The sequence below is a fragment of the Marmota flaviventris genome, chromosome 10 (assembly GCF_047511675.1).
Source record: "Marmota flaviventris isolate mMarFla1 chromosome 10, mMarFla1.hap1, whole genome shotgun sequence".
NCBI lineage: Eukaryota > Metazoa > Chordata > Mammalia > Rodentia > Sciuridae > Marmota > Marmota flaviventris.
In genome coordinates, this window is record NC_092507.1 from 22,699,995 (window position 1) to 22,719,139 (window position 19,145).

At 62.1% G+C, this 19,145-nt stretch overlaps 1 protein-coding gene across 1 annotated transcript in view; it reads right to left on the bottom strand.

The window, feature by feature from the left end:
* Positions 1-18,502, bottom strand: part of Sdc3 (syndecan 3) — a 34,481-nt gene extending 15,979 nt beyond the window's left edge. The window contains exon 1 of the mRNA XM_071617561.1: positions 18,277-18,502. Coding sequence (XP_071473662.1) covers positions 18,277-18,414 — 138 coding nt within the window. The 5' untranslated portion in view covers positions 18,415-18,502. The remainder of the gene's footprint in view (positions 1-18,276) is intronic.
* Between the last annotated feature and the right edge of the window lie 643 nt (positions 18,503-19,145).

The window sequence follows — 19,145 nt, forward strand, 5'->3', positions numbered from 1 at the left end:
TGTAGGTTCCGGGCACTGTCGATCCTGGAGGTGGCCCTCCCTGGGCACATTCTCTGCTCTGACCACCCTCAGCCCCTCCCTCCGCGGAAACCCCACCAGGTAGCTCCAGAGGAGACCGAGAGGGACGCGGGCGGCAGAGGACACGCAGCCCGAGGGCAGGCAGCGGGCTTGGCAGGACGGGGCTCCCTCCGACGCCCACCCCCGCCTTCTCCCAGCAGCCCAGTGCAGGGTGCCACTGTCCTCCTGCCCCGGCCTCCTGTGCCTGGATGGAGGATGGCGGCCGGCCCCGGGAATGCCACGCCCCTCTCCACCCCCCCACCCCCCCCCAGCTCCCCTGCCACTGTCCCATCAATCCTGGCACCTGCCCTCTCTCCTCACCCTCTGGGCCACCCGGACATACTGCTCCTTCACCCTGTCCCCAAGCTGGTGCCTGTGAGCAGGACCACCCACGGAGGTCCCTCCCAGCCCCCGCCACCCGCAGCCCCTCAGCTCCCAGCTGCCACCTCCCGTCCTCCTCCCCTGTGAAGCCATTTGTGGGATCAGGGCTGCCCCCCCACCCTTTCCCATCAGCACCGACACAACCAGTTAATCAGCATGGCCAGTATTTATTGGGCGCCTACTGTATGCCGAGAACTCTCCCAGGCTCTCTGGGCCCCACACCTGTGGGATAGACCGATGTGCTCAGTCAGCTGACCCAGCCTCCTGGGGGGGGGGGGGCACCTGGGGTCACACACAGCAGCCACTGTCCCAGCCCAAACACGGACTCTGTAGCTCCACCAGGTTGTCACCAAGGGATGGGGCTGCTGGCCACATTCGTCACCCCCTGAGCCCCCAGATCACACTGAGCCCACTCAGCTTCCCTGGAAGCCGATGCTGCTGGCCCCATTATGACGAGGAAACGGAGGCTGTGAGCCTCCACCAGGGGCACAGAGGATCTGAACCGCAGCCAAACTGTGACCAAGGAGCTCCCGAAGCCCGAAGAACGCATGAGGGGGTGAGTCCCAGCTCCTGATGTGACTGCCCACGGGCATTTCCTGGAGGATGCCTGGGTCATCAGCCAGGCTCTTCATATGCACACCGTCTCATTTTCCTTCACCAACGCCTTCCTGGTGGGGACGACTGTCTGAATGTCTCAGATGGTTAAAGCAAAGCTGCTCAGAGAGGTAAAGCAACTGACCTGAAGTTGCAGAGCGATGGGGCCAGGATTTCAATCTGGGATGAGCTGACCCCAAGGGCCATGCTCTCTGTACAGCACAGCGTGCCCACCTCCAGCCCCCAGTGGCCCCTCCCTCCCACCAGAAAGCTCCCGGAGAGCGGGGCAATTGGCAGAGACCACCCACCCATGCACCCAGTGCCCTGCACAGAAACAGACATAGTGGATATCTAGAAGTGGAGGACAAGGCCACCTGTGAGACAGGTGGCCCAGTTCAGGTGAGCAGCCCCACCCACTGCCCTGTGACTCACTGCAGGTGCCTTGGGCATGGGGTCTCCAGGTTGCACAACCAACTTGCCAACAGAAGGGACAGGGGCCACCACCCGAGGCCCAGGGGCCCGCAGGCCCAGCCCTCAGGAGCCTGCGGACGTCCAGGGCGGCTTCCCCCTTCCACAGGGGGCTGATTCCTCCCCCCACCCGCCTCCGTTTGCCCTCCCACAAAACGGGGGTTATGGTCCCTGGCACTGAAGGTGTCAGCTGCGATAGGCAGTCAGGTGCTGGACATGCCAGTGCCCTACTCCAAGCTCACCTTCCTGGCCACCAGACACCCCGCGACGGTCAACACCAGGTCAGCTGCCGGGGAAGCCTGTGTTTATTTGTCTCCTGGTTTATAACGGCCACCGCCAGCTCCTGTGAGGTCACTTCTCTGTACCCAGGACCCAGGATATTCCTGAAGCACAGTTGGTCTCCCTTTTTTTTTTTGCTCAGTGAACGCGGCGGACGAGGTCACCCGCAGACCCACATGGCCTGCCTCCTGCCCCGGCCACCCTGCGAGCCCTTCTCTGAGCCTTGGTCTTCCAGTGCAGAAACCAGGGGGTCAGACAAGGGTGGTCTCTGATCCCCCAAATCCAGCCAGGGGGACTCTAGGTGGCCCAGGAGGGGGGAGTGGAACTGAGACTGACTCTAGTATATCGTGTCATAAAACGCCTCTGTGAATTACGTAAAAAACATGCAGATCCGAGGACTGGTGGGGGGGGGGCTGCCAACTCTGGCCCCCTTCAGCCATCCTGGGCTGCGAGGGGAGCAATGCGGCCAACACCTGCGAAGGGCCAGCCTCACACTGTCCCTCGTCCGTCCTCCCAGAGAGGGTGAGATGGCCTCCGTGCTCCACAGACTCAGGCCAGGGACCTGCTGGAGCTCAGTGAACCTGGACGGAGACCAGGATGGCACCAGGAAGTGGGCACAAGGCAGGAGGGGAGGGGCTGGGACAGTGGACAGGGACCCCAGTGCCACCTGTGGTCGCCATACCCCCAGGACAGGCCTAAGGGCCAAAGGGTCATCGTCAGACCTCGAGGACCACCTGAAACCAGGTGAGGGACTCCAGGGACCTTACCAACCTGGGGACCTGCTGGGCTGACCCTGGCCTCCTCTGGGAAATGGCCCGGACCCTGCTGGAGCCGGCCAGAGGCAGGCCCGACCCCCTGGCTGTCCTGGAAGCCTCTGGGCACAAGCCAAGAGAACACCCTGGGGACACACACCAGACACACTCATGACCAAGGTGTCCCGCCCGTGCGTGGGTGTGTCTGGGTCCGACTGGCTGACCCCCCCTCCTGTGTGCGGTTATTTATAACCTGGTGAACTCGCCAGTGGAGTCCTCCGCCCCCCGCCCAGAGCTGTCCCGCAGGCTTCTGGGCTGTTCGGCTTCAAGGCACAGAGCAGGCCAGACTGACAGGGTGAGTTCAGAGGCCTCGGTGTCACCACCACCATCACCCGATGGAAAGCCAGGCACGCAGGAAGGAGCCAGACCAGGGAGGGGCTGGCAGAGCCCCTGAGGCCTGCCCAGGGCCACTTCCAGCCCAAGAGGAGGGTCTGACTGGGCCATGGGTGGGCTCAGGAAGGGAGGGCACAGACTGGTGGCCCAGCCTTCACCGCATCTCCTAAGTCCTGGGAGGCAGGTGAGCCTCAGAATGAGCGGGGACACTAAAGCTAGACTACTTGGGTCCAAATCCCAGAGCTGGCCTTCAGCAGCCATGAGCTCTGGGCAAGGAGGTCTACCTCGGGGTCTCCGTTTCTTTACCTGCTAAGTGAGCATAACAGCGCTGACCTCAAAGGCTAGGAGGGCTAAGTGAGGTGCTACGGACAAGGCCCTGCTTGGCTGGTGACCACAGGCAAGCTGCCCGGCCTGCGCTCAGTGCCGCGGTGCATACACAGGACCCTGGAGCAGACCAGGGGTCCCGAGGACAGAGCTCCAGTTGTCACACAGCAGGTGGTCGGCCCGCGCTCTCCTTCCTCCTGGGGGCGGGGCGTGACTCCTGCCAGCCCAGCTTCGCCCCTTGACAATCTTTTCCGCCTGTTGCTGAGCACCTCCTATGCGCCAGGCCCGTCGGGGTGCCGCATCGAGGCTGTTCTCCCAAGGACTCCTCGAGGGAGAGAGGCCCTTCCCAGTGTTGCAGTGAGCAATCTGCCTGGTTGAAAGTCAAGGTCCCATAAATACCCACGGAGGAGCCGGTCCAAGGATGAGTGCGATCCAAACTCCAGATACCGACGAGCTGGCGGGGCTCTGGAGAAACCAGAACCCTCGCTCCCACCGGTGGGAACGCGAAGTGGGACAGCCGCGTTACAGAACAGGCTGGCGCTCCTTCAAAACGTTCAACAGAGAGTTCCCATATGACTCAGAAATCCTACTCCTATGGTATACACTCCAGGGAAATGAAAACACATGTCCACGTTCCAAAAAGAAAAAAAAAAAAGCGACATTATCCACAATAGCCACAAAGTCTAAAGTAACCGAACGCCTATCCACTGACGAATGGATGAATCAAACACAGTACGTCCCCGCAGTGGGTATCGGTCAGCAAAACAGTGACATTAATAATAATGAAGTGCGGATCCGAGCTGGGTTTGAGTCAACCTGGAAAGCACTCTGCGAAGGGAGAGAATTCAGTCACAAAAGGCCACGTGTTGCATGGTGCAACTCAGGTGAAATTTCCAGGATAGGCTGATCACAGAGACAGAGGGGGATGAGTGACTCTCTGGGACACTTAAGGAACAGGAGGCCACTGCTATGGACACAGGTTTCCTTACAGGGTGATAAGAACATCCTGAAGTCGGGGATGGCTGCACGACTCTGTCAACACACTAAAAAGCTTTCAATCACAGCACCACAGCCTCCAGCCGCGGGGAATAAATCCCAAACCCCCCCGTGGATGTGGAAGCATCAGATAGAGGCACCCTGCACACCCTCCGCGTTCTTCCTGGGGTCCTGCTGTGCTGCCATGTGGTACCAGAGTTCCTCTGTCCCTCCGTGTTAATGCCCGTGCCTCCTCCGTGTCACTACTCCTGCACTTTGGAGCCACTATTCAGTACGACAAGGGTCACCTGAACACAAACGCTGGGCTACCAAAAACAGTCAACGCTACCCAACGACGGGGCAGGCAGTGGAGGCAGCCGGGTCGGTCCCATCCCAGGAGGACAGAACAGGACGGCTCGAGGTTTGCTCACACTACGCAGAACGGTGAGCCTTTATTTAAAATTCATGAATTGTTTATTTCTGGGATTTCCCCTTGACTCTTTGAAACCGCAATTGACTGTAACGACAACTAGGGGAAGTGAAAGCGTGGCCAGGGGACCACCGTCCACACATTACGGCACGTGAGTCGAACCCCAGTTAAGCTGTGGTTTAAAAAGGAAGACATGTGAGACTGGGGCTCAGAGAGAGGGAGAAACTTGCCCAGGGTCACACAGCAGAGCCTGGACTCAGATGCAGATCGTGCAGAGAAGCCCAGCGTTCCTCATCCGGATGACACCCTTGACCTGTCCTCGTTCTCTACTGGAGTATCCCCAGACCAAGTCCTAGGAGAAGGCTCCATGACACCCACATTTGGATGAGCAAATGCCACTCCATGGCTCACAGGTGGGAGAGGCCCAGGTCAGCGATGGTCTCCTTTGAGCTTTTTAAAGGCCATGTTGTCAAGGGTGGCCGCTGGGAGAGGACAGGCTTGGCCCAGAGTTTTGAGAGGGACTTAGAGGAGGGAGGCCAGTCCGGACGCTGGCTGGCCGTCACCTCCACCCCAGACCTCAGGTCCCCGGCTGCGCCCTCGATGGTCTGGGATGCCCGTGGCCAGCCCGGCCGCCCTCAGCAGCACGTGAGGATGCGACCCTAACAAGAGAGCGGTGAAGCTGAACCCAGGTTCCTCTGCCCTGTCCCTGGCTGTCTGGGGTAGCCCCAAGGACAGTCTCCTGCCATGGCTCCAGCCGCCCCCTTGGCTCCCGGGCACCACCTCCACCCAGCCAGCTGGCAGCCGCCAAGCCCCGGGGCTGGTTTCCGCTCTCTCTTCTCTGCACGGAGGCGTCTGTCCTGAGGCTGGGGCTGGGCTGGGGCAGCCAGGCCTGGGTCGGGCAGGTGTCTGAGGCGCCCCCCCCCCCCCCGCCGTCCCTGTGGGCTGGACTCAGGTAGAAAGCCTAAAGCCCCCGGGTCCTCGGGTCCAGCCCCCCGCCACAGGGATCCCCTCTCTCCCTGGCCCTGTCTCATCTTCTCATGTCTCACTGTTCCGATGGGGGAGGCCACCGCACTGAACCTCACAGGTGCAGGGTAGAGGCCTCGAAGGATCCGGGAGACGGGAGGCCAACTCCACAGGACCCCCTGCCCCTCCGTCCCAGGGATGGGGTGGAGGAGACCAGACAGAACCCCGGCGCCCCTCCTGCCCTCCCCTGATGCCTCCTGAGGCCCAGAGCTCCCCCCTGAGGTGTCCTGCGGCTCCTCCTCAGCCCACAGCACAGGCCAACCCCTGAGCTGAGTCACACGCCCACCAGGGCTTCGGAGACCCTGAGTGTCCTGGCCCTCACCAGTCCCACAGTCCAGGGACAAGGCCATGGGAAAGCCCTCCCAGGTCCTCCCCCCACGAGGCCAGAAGACCCGGCTCCTGCCCCTGACCCTCCATAACACCAGCTTGACCCCCTTCCCGACAGGGAGCTGCCCCAGGACAAGGTCAACCAGAGGCCCAGCTGCCCCCGCAGGCCCAGGCCCCCAGGAGATGAATGAATGAGTCCCAAAGGGTCTCAGGGAGCCAGAGCCTTGTAGAAGACAAAACTCATGAGAGAAGGACCCCAGCTAGAAAAGACGGGCCAAAAGTTGGACATCAGCCAGGGAGGTTGCTGGGACAGTGCTTCTCCAAGTTCCAGGACAAGAACAGGACGAGTGACTTCCACCTCTTGGGCCACAGAGGCCTCTCATGACCTCTGCCGGCTCCTTAGCCACGGAACCCTGAGTCCCTGCCATTCCCTACAGCACAATGGGAAGTGGCCCGTTTACAGAGGACAACGCAGGCTCAGAGGACAGGTACAGTTACCTGCCCAAGGCCACCCAGCAGGCAAGCGGCCTTCCCTCAGACACATGTCCCTCCCAACGTGGGAAGGAGGGGACGCAGCTCGCACAGCCTGGTGCAGCCCACAGTGCCCTGGGTGTGGGATGTGCCCTGCCCCGGCATCCAAGGGACAGTGGCCTCGGAGCCCCTCCCACCAGGAGCATCCTCACCACGCCTCATAACCTCGGGCGTTTGCCAACAGCACGGCCATCGGCAGCCCTGGTCCCCGCCTAGAAGATGTCAGCTACACCCCCAGGATGGGTCAGCTCATGCATTTCAAGGGTCCCAGGAGCTGACCCCTTCAGTGCTCAGCTCAGGCCTCACCTCCCCACAGAAGTGTCCCCATTCCAGCCTTGTCCCTGGTGAACACCTCTCTGCTCAGGGACCTGAATCTCCCACTTCATCAGGAATGTTCCAGCAAGAAACAGGCCTCCCCGAGATCAGAGAACCCCAGAGGCCCCCTGCTGAGAATTCGACTGGGTCCTCATGGGTGGGCAGTCGAGGGAAGGGACCTGGCCTCTCCCACCCCAGCTGTCCCTGTCCCCAGGGACACACAGCACTGCCCTCTCTCCTCCTCTGTCCTGGCACATCTGCACCCAGGGTTTAGTAAATTACTTGTAACTGGATCTTTACAGGAACCCAAGGCTGAGTTTGGGGAATTGGGGGAAAGGAGTATCCCTGGAGGTTAGGCAGGAGACAAAGCTCTGAGCCCCTGTCCCCACCCCCGCCTTGCCTTAATCACCTAAGGAGGCCAGATGACCAGCTGCCCCTCTGGCCTGGGCTCTGCCCCTCTGGCCTGGGATTAAGAACTGGGATTAAGGACGAGCACTCCCAATAGCTCAGAGCCCTAGCAACGTGTGTGCTTGCACGCTCACGCACGACGCGTGTAAGCACATTCAGGGCTTCCTGTCTTGATGCACCATGCGCGTCTGCCTGGGGTGGTCCAGGGTGGGCGGGCACAGCTGTGTGGGTCTGGCCTGCTCGTGCGGCACACGGGGCTGCATCTCTGCAGTGGTCCCTGAGCACCTGCAGGAGTGTATGTCCCTGTCCGTGTGTCTGTGCCTGCACACATTTCCAAGGACATCTGACCCTCTCAAGGCAGGAGGGGTGTCTCCCAGCTTCCTCTGCCACCCTCCCAGGAGCCACAACCATCTGCAGTCACAGAGTTGGGGTGAGCCCTTCGTGGGAAGCAGGAGGACAGCAGTCAGGGGGGCCACAGACACGAGGACCCCCACCCATCAGCACAGACCCAGCAACACATCTGCATGCACAAAGCAGCCCCTGGCCCACACCTAAGTCCTGACCACCACCACCATGGGAAAGGACCACCCCGCTGCGGCCACAGCCTCACGGGCCGCCCGGGCCAGGTCTGCACCTGAGATGGCCCCCACAAGCCTCCCCGCTCCCACCTCATGGAAGAACAGGATCAGGCCAAGCCAGGCTCAGCTCCCAGAGCACAAGCAGGGGACGCAGGGGCTGCTCTGTCCTGACGCTGTGAGCTCAGTTACCTGCCTCAGGGTGAGGCCAGGGACTGACTCTTGGGGCTTTTTGTCCTCAAAACTCCAGAGGAAGGGCATTGGGAGTTCTGGGCCAGAAGGGTGAGAAGTAGGGAAGGGTGCTCCCAGCCTGGCCCCAGCTACCCCCTGGGCCCCTTAGACCCCTGCACCCAGGACAATCCTCAGTCCAGGGGGCCCCCCCTGAGTCACAGCCGGAGAGAGAGAGGCTCTAACCAGCCAGGGAAGGAGGGGCGGAGAGGCCTACAGGAATCAGAGCAGGAGGAGGAGGAGGAGGAGGAGGAGGAGGAGGAGGAGGAGCAGCTCCAGGAAAGACAGAGGAGGGAAGAGGTGGGCAGGAGGCAGGAGGGAGGAGGGAGAGCTGCGCCCAAGCCCCCCCCCCCCCAGCAAGCCCAGAGCGCCCCCCCTCCTGGGAGGTGGAAGTCCAGAAGGTCATCCACACCCTTGGCCCCTCAGCCTCAGCTGTGTCCCCTCAGGCCACACTCCACTTTCCTCCCCTCCCAGGCTTAGGGATCACATGGGCAGGGGGTTGGGGAGGAGGGACAAGGTGTGACAATAGGGAGAACTAGAAATAAAACAGATTGAGGATGTGTGAATGCAAAGAAAAGAAACAATGTAGCAATGTCAGGATTTGGGGAAATGAAACAGAGTGCTGCTGGGAGGGGAGGGGGATGATGTAATGGGGGAGCAGGCAGCAACAGTGTATCCAAGGGAGGGCTCCAGAGAGGTAACAGTGTAGCCCTGCGGGAGCCAGGAACCAGGAACAGAGCTGGGGCTGGGCCAAGAATCCTCACCTGTGGAAGAGGAGCAGCGCTTGGGAACTAGAAGAGGGATGTAGGACAGAAGGAGGGGCCCCCAGGGCTCAGGAGCTGGGAAGAGAGGGTGTGTGTACTGGGCGCTGGAGGAAAAACAAGAGTTCACCGGAGAAAAGAGTCCACAGGGTAGACACGCGGGGTGCTTGGTGCAACGTGGGTGAACAGGGCAAAGGGAAGAGGCTGGAGAAGTGCACTGAAGGGAGGTGACTTAGCACAGAGCACTGGGCATGCGTGCAGCTGGGTGGTCAAGGAAGGCTTCCTGGAAGAGGGGGTGGACCTGGGTCTGCATTCCGGGCAGAACAGAGATAGGTAAAAAGAAGAAGCATGGTACCGGGGACGGAGCCCTACTCAGCACTCAGGATGCAGTCCTTAGTCCTAGCTCCGTCACCAATTTGCTGTGTTGCCTTGGGCAACAAGTACCTCCCTGTACCTCTCAAGTACCTCTCTGAGCTTCAACTTCTCCAAGTGTAAAATAGGAGGCTGAACAACAGGGTTTCAGAAGACATTTACTATGCCCCGCTGCGGTTCCACTTTAGGACAATGAACTTGGACAAAAGCATTTCCAGGCTTCCTTCCTAAAACCATTTCTGGTCTTTCCTCAGCCTGGGTTAGCCTCAGCCCATGCCCAACACGGACAGAAAATGTGACAGAGAACTGACCCACATGGACGTGAAGAGCCTCTGGTCTTTGGGCAACCCCCTGCCCCCAGCAGCCACACAGATCCTGGTACCTAGCAAGGCCCGCTTGGCCTTCAACTCCTCCTCTCTGGGCCCCATGCTCTACGGTTTGTGGAACATGAGGCAGCCGGAGCAGTGCTCATGCGTGAAACAGGACTCACAGGACTCGGGGGCCAAACTCCTAGGGTTCAAATTCCAACTCTGCCCCTTACTAGCTCTGTGACCTTGGACAAGTTACTTCACCTCTCTGTGTCTCAATCTCCTCTTCTGTAAAATCAAGATATTGCTCGCATCTCCCTCATAAGGCCACTGTGAGAATGAGGTGAGTTTTTACACATGAGCCATTTGGCAAAGTAACTCGACCCCTGGATAGACCAACACCCTGCCTGCCAGAGATGCGTTGGTTTGGACTCGGAGCCCAGCTTGTGAGCACTGGGGCCAGGTTGAGGACCTGTGGGGATCCACCGTTCAGCCACAGAACAGCCTGGGGCACAGGCCAGGTCCCCAGGGAGGGAGTGCCCTGTGAGTGTCTGTTAGATGCATGGAGCAGTCCCTCCCCACACGTGGCTCCCCCCTCCGCCTGGAGATCACCGCTTTCAACCACAGTTACGTCCCTGATGTCCCCGTCTCTGCACACCCAGTCCCTCTGCCTATTGACAGACAACCGTCCTTCAAGACCCGATCCACGGACGCCTGGGCCATGGAGCTTCTCAATCCATGGAGTCACCGAGTCAGAGCCAGGCCCTCACACCCCATCCCCTCCCCCACCTAAGTGGGAGCTTCCTGAGGCCAGGAGCCAGGCAGAGCCTCCAAGCACTGAGCACTTAGCACTGGCCAGAACCAGAGGGGGCATCCGGTCACCAGCAGGGTGGGGACAAGGACCCAGGTACTGAACTCTGCCCCCCAGGAAACCAGACTCAAGACCCAGGCCCCTGGTGGCCCGGGTTTGATGGATCAGGGCCCCCAGGGTTAGGGAGAGAGTCCCCCCTCCCCCACCTGTGGCCCAAGAGGAACCCAGGCAGGCCACGTGAAGAGGGTGGCCTCCCTCTCCCAGCCCTGCAGGCCTGCACTTCCTCCTGGTCACTCTCTGTCAGGCCCCATCCTGTCTGGCCCCGGGTCTTTCTGATAGTCCCTCCCCTGGGAAGGCTGGAGGGGCCCCTGGGCCACTCCATCAATCTCCCCATTTCACAGATGGGAAGTGGAGACCCAGAGAGGGAAACAGCTGTCTGCTACCCTGACCAGTTAGGGGGACCCCCACTGACACGATGATGGTGAGGAAAGCGCCATCATGAAAATGAAGGTGGCCACCGGCAGCAGCTTCCTCTCAACCAGCTTCCGGCTAGTCCACCAGCTCCCCTCCCCAGCGCTGCCCGGCCACAGCCTGACAGTCGGGAACCAGCGCCCCGTTGGACACAAGGGGAGACAGAGGCTGGTCAAGAGCCGGCCACCCGCACCTGCTCCCCCTGCAGGCACCGGGGTCCCACTAACTGCCCCACCTCTCAGGCCTCGAGGTCCCCATCAGTAAAATGGGGTCCCCACCTGCCCCGCAGGAGTGTGGTGAGGAGCATGCTGAGCACTGCAGGTACGTACGGGGAGCACGGTCTGTCTGTGGGGCCAGGCCATCACGGCCGCCACCGTCACACGTGTTTGTCTCCCTGACCCTGCAACACCTGGAGGGCAGCACCCAAGCAGGACTCAGCGTGGACACCCCAGGCCCAGCAGCAGCCCGGCCCCGGGTTGGGACAGCGAGAGAACAGAAGAGACCCACAGAGGCACCCACACCCCGAGGCCCCGGGGAAGGCAGCTGCGACAGGTCCCCAGGTCTCCTGAGAGCACAAGTGCCAAGAGCCCTGTCCCCAGCTCCCCAAGAGCCGAGCCTACTCGGTCCCCACACGCCTCCCAGCATCTGCCCCCAAGCCAGGGGGGAGGACAGGTCTAATGAGCCCCCGCAGCCCCGGTGCCGGCGACTGAACTGGCAATCAGTGTGCGCTCAGTGTGCGCCAATGACGTTCCCGCGTCCCGTGGCGGGTTAGAGATGGCTCTCCTTAGAGACTGGGCTGTGGGCGGGTGGGGCTGGAGGATCGGGGTCTGCCTGGTGGTGTGGGGGTGCGGGGAGCTCTGGGGAGCCTGGAAGAGTCCCACCAGCAGCCCCGAAGCTCACAGACATCCCAGAATCAGATGCAGGGCCTCGTCAGCACCGTCCCCTGTCCTGTCCCACCCCAGAAAGCCCTGGCCCTAACCTACGTAGGACACGAAATCTGCCACCAGGGGGGCACAGCTCCAGAGCAGGGGACGGGCACCCAGCACCAGGCCCCGTCGCTCTGGCTGTGTGAGTCCTCTCTGTGAGGGGTGCCACCAACCTGTGAGGGCAGCAGGAGACTCTGAGACCTCCTGGACCTTGGGTAAGGCCCAGGCCATCACCTGAGGGACGGCAGGCTGTGCAGGGGGCCATGTCTCCAGGGTCTCCCCGGGGCCTGGGGAATAAGCGGAGCACGGCCAAGATGCCCCCTGGCTGGAGAGCAAGTGGGAAGGCCCAGCGCCTCCATGTCCTGGAGGCCCAGGACTGAAGGGCCCAAGGTCCACTCCTGTGCCTCCAGTCCGGGCTGCAGGCTGCCCAACGGCTCTGCAGAACCAAATTCTCCAGACTCAGCACCAGAAGGCGCTGGAAAGCGCTTCCTCCCATCTGCCCTGAACCCTGCCAGCTCCAGTTGAGAGTCTTGGTCCGAGATCTCCCTTTCAGGGTGGTCCCCAGCCCAGGGTTCTGCTTTAAAGATCCCCCACAATCATTCAAACTTGGTCCCCACACTCTCCAAGGGGACCTGTCTCCAAGCTCCTGTCCCTGGAGAACAAGTCCTCAGTAAGACCAAGAGAGGGGCAGGAGAAACGCAAACCCACGCAGGTGAGTGAAGGAAAACAGCATCAAAACCACCCGCACTTACTTTTGTGTATTACTTCACATTATTAATTCCCAAACAACCACAACTCTCCATGTTAAAGAAAAGATTGAAGCTCAGAGGGGTTAAGTGGACTTGTCAAGGTCACACAGCAAGAAGCTGAAAGAACCAGGATTTCTACCCTGGACTAATTGCGTCCAGAGCCCCTGCTCCTCCTACTTCAAGTTGTACCCTTAGGCTTGGTGGCCCCCAAACAGACATAGCACCAAGGCCTGAGAGGAGCTGAGGGGTGGGCACAGGCAAGCCTCAGGCAGGTGGACAACAGGGCGGTTGAACCCACTCCATCTCGTGTAAAAGGCCAGCACAGGCGTCCCTGCCCGGGGCCCCCCACAGCCAGGTAGGAAAGGAGCCAGATCATTCACTGCACCCCCCCCCACTGCCGGCCCTCAGCCATGGCCGCTCAGACTCCCCTGTAATCACCACTTCCTGTTTGGCGCTAAGACTGGGCCTGGTCAGTGGGGGAGGGGAGCGGCCACCCCTCTAACCAGGGTCTGCTCAGGAGGGCCGGGCGGTCTCCCGGCCTCCTGGAGTCCCGGGAGGCTGGGAGTCAGGGCAACTGGGGACAGGGCGGTGGGGAGGGGTTTCCCAGCGTGTGGTGGAATGTTCCAGGGGACAGAGGTCCGAAGGGGCCAGCGAGACAAGCCAGGTGGTCCAGGACCAGCCCAGCCCTGCTCCCGCTAGCACAGTGTTGGGAGGGATGGCAGGAGTCAGGGGCTGGGCCGTGGGCAGCTCCCAGCTCTGGCCACTCTGCCCCCGGAGACACAAAATCACAGGCTCCAAGAAGCTGGCTGGAGCCCAGAGCCACAGTCCCTCTGTCCTGGCCAGACACGGCTGGCCCCGCCTGGGTGCTCAGACCGCAGGCCTGCCCCAGGCAGCCCCCTGGCGCCTTCCAACCCATGGACACACGCCCTGGACACAGCAGGACTGTCAGCCGCACTCTTCCCCCACCCCACCCACACTGAGAGGGAGTCTCAATCCAGGCTCCTTCTTTCCTTCATTCACCTGTTAATTCCCTTGCGCATTCATGTACCCTCTTGAACCATTCGGTCATGGGCCAAACTGGTGCCGTGGACCACACCTGCAATACAGCAACTGGGGAGGCTGAGGCAGGAGGATCCCAAGTTCAAGGCCAGCCTCGGCAACTTGGGAGAAAAGACTAATAATAAAAAGGGCTGGGGATGTGGCCCAGTGGTAGTGTCCCTGGGCTCAATCCCCAGTACAATAAATAAATTGATTGATTAATTCTGGGCCAGCCACTCAGTGGCCCCTGGGAGGTCAGTGAGAGGGTACCCCAGGAAGCTCGTGGTCTGTCAGGAAAGCACCGTGACACACTCTTGTCTGCAGGAGACCCTGCCAAGCCACTGCCCTCTGAGTCTCACTCACTGCGAGGCTGGAGAGCGAGGGCAGAGGGCCAGCACTCAGAGGCAGGGACACAACTCTCAAGGTCTGGTCACCACGTGGGGGGCAGGCAGCACACATCCAGGGCGGTGGTGGGTGTTCAGAGCCCTCTCATCCTGAGGCTCCACACACTGCCCCTCTTGGCTGTGCCTGACCACTCGGCCCGGCACGAGCCCCTCACCGCACACAGTCGTATGACTTCCCTCACCCATCCCGAGGGCTCTCAGAGGGGCCACTTTGACAGATGGCAGACCCCTATGAGGAGGAAGCGCCCGGGGCCAGGCCTGGGGCGGGAAGCTTGCCCTTCACACTCCTATTCTCCCACTTCGCAGAAGTGGAAGACACTGAGAAGTTAAGTAACTTTCACAAGGTCACACAGCCACAAACCTTCCCCCATTCACAACTCAAGACGGCACCACAGACTTCCAAAGCGGCGGGCGGGAGAACTGGGTCGGAAGGGACATGGCACGCACCTGTTAGGAACAGGTACTTGGTGAACAGTGACAGATACAGTCAGGGTCCAGCCCCTCCCACCCTAGGGGCTGGGGGTAGGGAGGCCCCAGAGAGGTGAAGCAAAATGCCCAAATGGCATGGCAAGAGGGCACGGGATTAGGACAGCAGGCCACACCTAGGAGCCTGCCAGGCCCTGGCCCAATACAGCTGTGCTGCTTTGTGGCTGTGTGACTCTGAGTGAATCCCTTCACTTCTCTGGGCCCCATTTCCTCACCTGTAAAACAGAGGTTCTGATAACTCCGACTCAGGAGATGCTCAAAAGGACTAACTAGCCAAAACAGGCGTGGTGCCCACTCGGTGGGCCAGGCGCCCGGGTGGCCAGCTGCTGTTTCTCTTGTCAAGCCTCAGGTGAGGCCCTGCCTCGGCGGGCCCTCGGCACACAGGCTTGCAGGGCAGAGATGCTGTGGCCTCCCGCGGCCAGCGGGCTCCAGCCTTCAGAATGTCACTGACGCCCCTTGAATGTGCCCCGTCCCCCCTTTCCCCCAAGAGGCAGACGCCCTCCCATTCCATCGCTGCCCCAGCTTCTTCCAGAGCCCAAGCCCAGAGCCGCCCCACGGGCACCACTGGGGGCAGCCCAGGGAGCCAGGCCCCAGGCCATGAGTGGGGGAGCCATTGCGGCTCTCCTGGACGGCAGGGCCCCCACCACCCCCAAGGCAGGGGCCAGAGGAGACCCTCCAATCAGCTAGAGGCCGACTCTCCCCAGAGGGCAGAGCTCCAGGTTCAGAGCCGTCACCCCTCGCCCACGATGGTCCTGGGAGTCAGTCTCTGTCCCCAAATGATAAGAAAATGGAAAGTCAGGGAAGGGGACCGCTTGCTCCGTGGCCCGTGACAACCACTTTTAGAGAGAGTTCCAAAGTCACCTCCTCCAGAAAACCCTCCTGGCTCTCTAGGCTCCCACCACACTCGGTCTCCTCAAGCGGCTCCTTTTCTCATCGCAGCCTCCCTGAGGCTGACACCTCCTGTCCCCACTCCCCAAGTCACACAGCTGGTGTCCACCCCCCCCCCCAGCCCTGCTGCCTGGGGAGTCAGGCTGCAGGTCCCTTCACTGTCCCTGGGCTCATCCCCCAACATCTGGGAGGGAAGGATGTCCCCCCAGGACCTGGCCTGGAACAGCTCAGAGCCCCCAACCTTCACCCTTTATAGTAAGGACGATCTGGCCCCAGCCTCCGAGGCTCACGACCACAGCAGCATGGAGCAGCAGCCGGGGGGGCCACCAAGGCTTCCAAGCGCAGGAGTGGGTGGGAGCAGGGACCCTACCCTGACGAGTGGGTCACACAGTCACCCACCTTCCCCTCCCCACCCCTGCCACCACCCAACCACAGAATGACAACTCTATAAAGAGCATGGAACCTGAGCCAGGCATGGGGCAGGAAGATTGCTCTTCACACTCCTATTCTCCCACTTTGCAGAAGTGGAATGTGAGGCACTGAGAAGTTAAGTAACTTTCACAAAGTCACACAGCCACAAATCACTGAGCTCCCATCCCTGAGAGCATTCAAAAGCCTAAGTGACACCTGGGATCCCTTCCAGGCCTGGACCTTTAGAAGACCATGTTCTTAAAGCTGCATTTCCAAGATCCCCACTCTCCAAGCCATGGCAGGGAGTGACTGGGTGGAGCAGCAGAGGTGGCTCTGGAAGGAGATGTTCCTCAGAAGGTCACCTGGCAGTCCAGGAGTGAGGACTCCCCAAGGGGAGATCACCCCCTCATATACACAGGTGGACCCAGGGGCCACCCTTTCCTCCCCTGCTTGACCCATCTGCTGCCCACCCGCTGATGTCCTGAGAAGACCCCACCCCAAGGCCACACCTAGAGCCACCTGACTGGGGCTCTTCTGGTCTAACAGCCTCGCCTAATACAGGCATCACCCTCTTCTGAGGGGTGGCATCCCTGCCCACCAGGCGCCACCCACTGACCCTTTGCTTCCCAGGCCAGATGAGGCACAAGAAGGGTGACAGCCTTTTTCAACAGCCAGACCCCTGGGGAGATGCAAGGCCCGGAGTGACACCATGTTCCCCTCCCACCTCTGCTGCACCCCTGCTCTGCCCGATGCCAAGCCAAGCATGGAGCCTGAGACCAGAGCCTGGGGGTGGGCAGAGGGCTGCTCGATCTGCCACCCAGCACGGGCTCAGAGCCAGGACAGCCCTACCTCAGGGGCACCCTGCCTTGTCAAGGTCCTACTATGCACCAGATCCTGAACCGCTCTCATTTAATTCCTCTCTCCACCCCACGAGGTGCCAAGCACGAGCCTCCTTTCACGGCTGAGGAGCAGGTGCCAGCCAGGGAGCGACTTGCCCAGCCCCGCATCCCACCAGGCCTCCTGTCTCCAGAACTTTGTCCTGTGCTCCTTACCGTCACTTGCTCCTCCTGGGTCTGTGCACCTGCCAGCTATTCTCACCCCTGAGGAGGGTGTCTTCAACCCCATTTCACAGAGAGGAAGCCCAAGGCTGACCAGGGGGATAACCTGCCCAAGATCACCCCGTGAACAGGTGGTAGTATTGGGATTTTGACCCTGAACAGTGATTCCCAAATTTTTAAGGATCTAGAAATGCAGCTGAGAAAGTGTCCCCAGTGGCTAGGACAGGCCAGGTGGCTATCCATCCTAGGGACCTCTTCCCCTCAGCCCCCAGGGGAACTGGAGATGAGGCAGGAGGCCAGTCGCCTCATGGGGAAGGCTGGGGAAGGCTGATGAAGAACCAATCCTGAAGCCCCTGCAGGGACCCGCTCTAGACAGACTGCCAGCTGGGGCTGGAAGAGGAGGGCGGCTCCAGGCCAGGCAGCCTGCGGGACGGACCCCTCCTTCTTAGCCCAGGGGATGGGGCCAGGGCATCACTGTTCCCAGAACTGCTCAAGAGGTGGGACCTACTGATCTCCAATTCACTGTACCCCACCCTGGATCTGGGCAAGTGCCACAGAAGAACTCACTTCGGACCTGGGTCCCTCAAAGGGGAGATGTGGCTCTTCTTCCAACCCCTTCCTCCTGCTTCCTGATGGAGCTGGGACCAAGTTCAACCCCCAGCTGCTGCAGTCACTCCAAGGGACATTCAGGGGTCACCTCCCACACATCTCTACCTGCACACATGTGCCTCCCTCAAGGGTCCTTGCTCATGCTGAGGTCACCCATGCACTCACGCACACACACTCTGATGGGCCAAGCACACGCCCACCAGAGGTCTCTCCACACTGGACCCCTGTGATCCTGCGGGCACACATGGCCCGGGTCCTAGTGGCCCAGCCGGTTACAGTGCACAATGGGTCACCCTCACTCAACCACCCACAGGGGGCATGGTGGCATCGGCACAGAGAGTGGGCACATCCTTCCCAGGGCACACCCCACAGGTCCCAGGGCTCCTCGCTGGGGTGGCCACGCTGCACACACACTGGGTCACCTTCACCAAGTCACCCTCCCCCCGCCCCCTCGGGAGTCCCCACTGCCCTACTGGTGGCTGGGGGGAGGCGACCCGAGAGAGACCCAACGCACACCCTCCCCCAGCAGAGGAATCCGCCCGGCTCCCAAAAGTGGCCGCGGTCTGGGCACACCCACGAGGCAAGCGCCGCGCTTACTCTGGCCCCAAGACACACCCAGCCCCGGGACCCCCGCCGGCCACCAGGCCCTCGCGGTTCCCCTCGGGCCGCGGCGGGGGACCCCGCTCCGCCCGCGGGAGGCGGTCCACCCGGCTGCCCGGGTGGCGGGGACCTGCGGGGACCTGCTGCGACCCGCGCTCCCGCCGGGGCCTCCCTCGGGGGAGGGGTCCTCCGGGAAGGGGACGAAGCCCCGAGCGGCGGCGGCGGCTCCCGGGCGGTGGGGGAGGGGCTGCGGGCTGCGGCCCGGCCGGGGGTCCCGGCGGGTCGCGGGGGGGGGGGTCCCCGCGGGGCGGGCGCGTCACTCACCCCCGCGGCGCGCCCGGCCAGCAGCAGCAGCAGCAGCGGCGGCAGGAGCAGCCCGCGGGCCCCGGGCGCGGCCGCGGCCCCGTTCCCGGCTGCGGCCCCGCGGGCGGCCCCGGCGCGGTGCGGCGGCCCCGGCTTCATGGCGGCGGCGCCTTTGTTCCGGCGCTGGCGGCGGCGGCGCGGCTCGTCGGGCTCCGGCTCGGGGCCGGCTCCGGCTCCGCTCCGGCTCCGCCTCGCTCGCGGCTCCGCGCCCACAGCGGCCGCGCCCGCAGGAAGCGTGCGCCGCCGCCGCCACCGGGCCGCCCCCAGCGCGGCGGGCGGGGCGGGCTGTGCGCGGGTGCGCGCAGGGGTGCGCGCGAGTGCGCGGGAGTGCTCGGGGGAGCGCGCGGGGGTGCGCGGGGGTGCGCGCCGAGCTGCGACCCCCGCCCGCCCCGCCCGGCGCGGCAGGCTCGGGCCCGGGGCTGCAGGACCCAGTTCCGCTCCGCGCGTCCTCCGCCCGCGGCCGGGAGGGCTGAACCCGAGGACCCCGCGGGCCATGCCGTTCCTTCTAGGGTCCGAGGTGTGTGTCCCCACCCAGCAGCCTCCTGTGGGCTCCATTCATTCCAGGACTCCCATCTTCACCCCACGCCCCAGCCAGCCTAGGAAGGGGCCGGAGATCACCCAAGACCCCGACCTTCGTGTCCTCAGAATGCGGACTGGCTGTTGCCCTCAGACTAGGCCTGACCCTCTCTGGGCCTCAATTCCACCCAGCGAGACCACCATGGAATGGGGTGTGGAGTGTTGACTTGGGCCCTGTCACTAGGGTTGGAGAGGAGATGGTGGGCAGCCCCATAGCAGCTCGGCTTCCCCAGGTGAGACTCGGATTCCTCCCA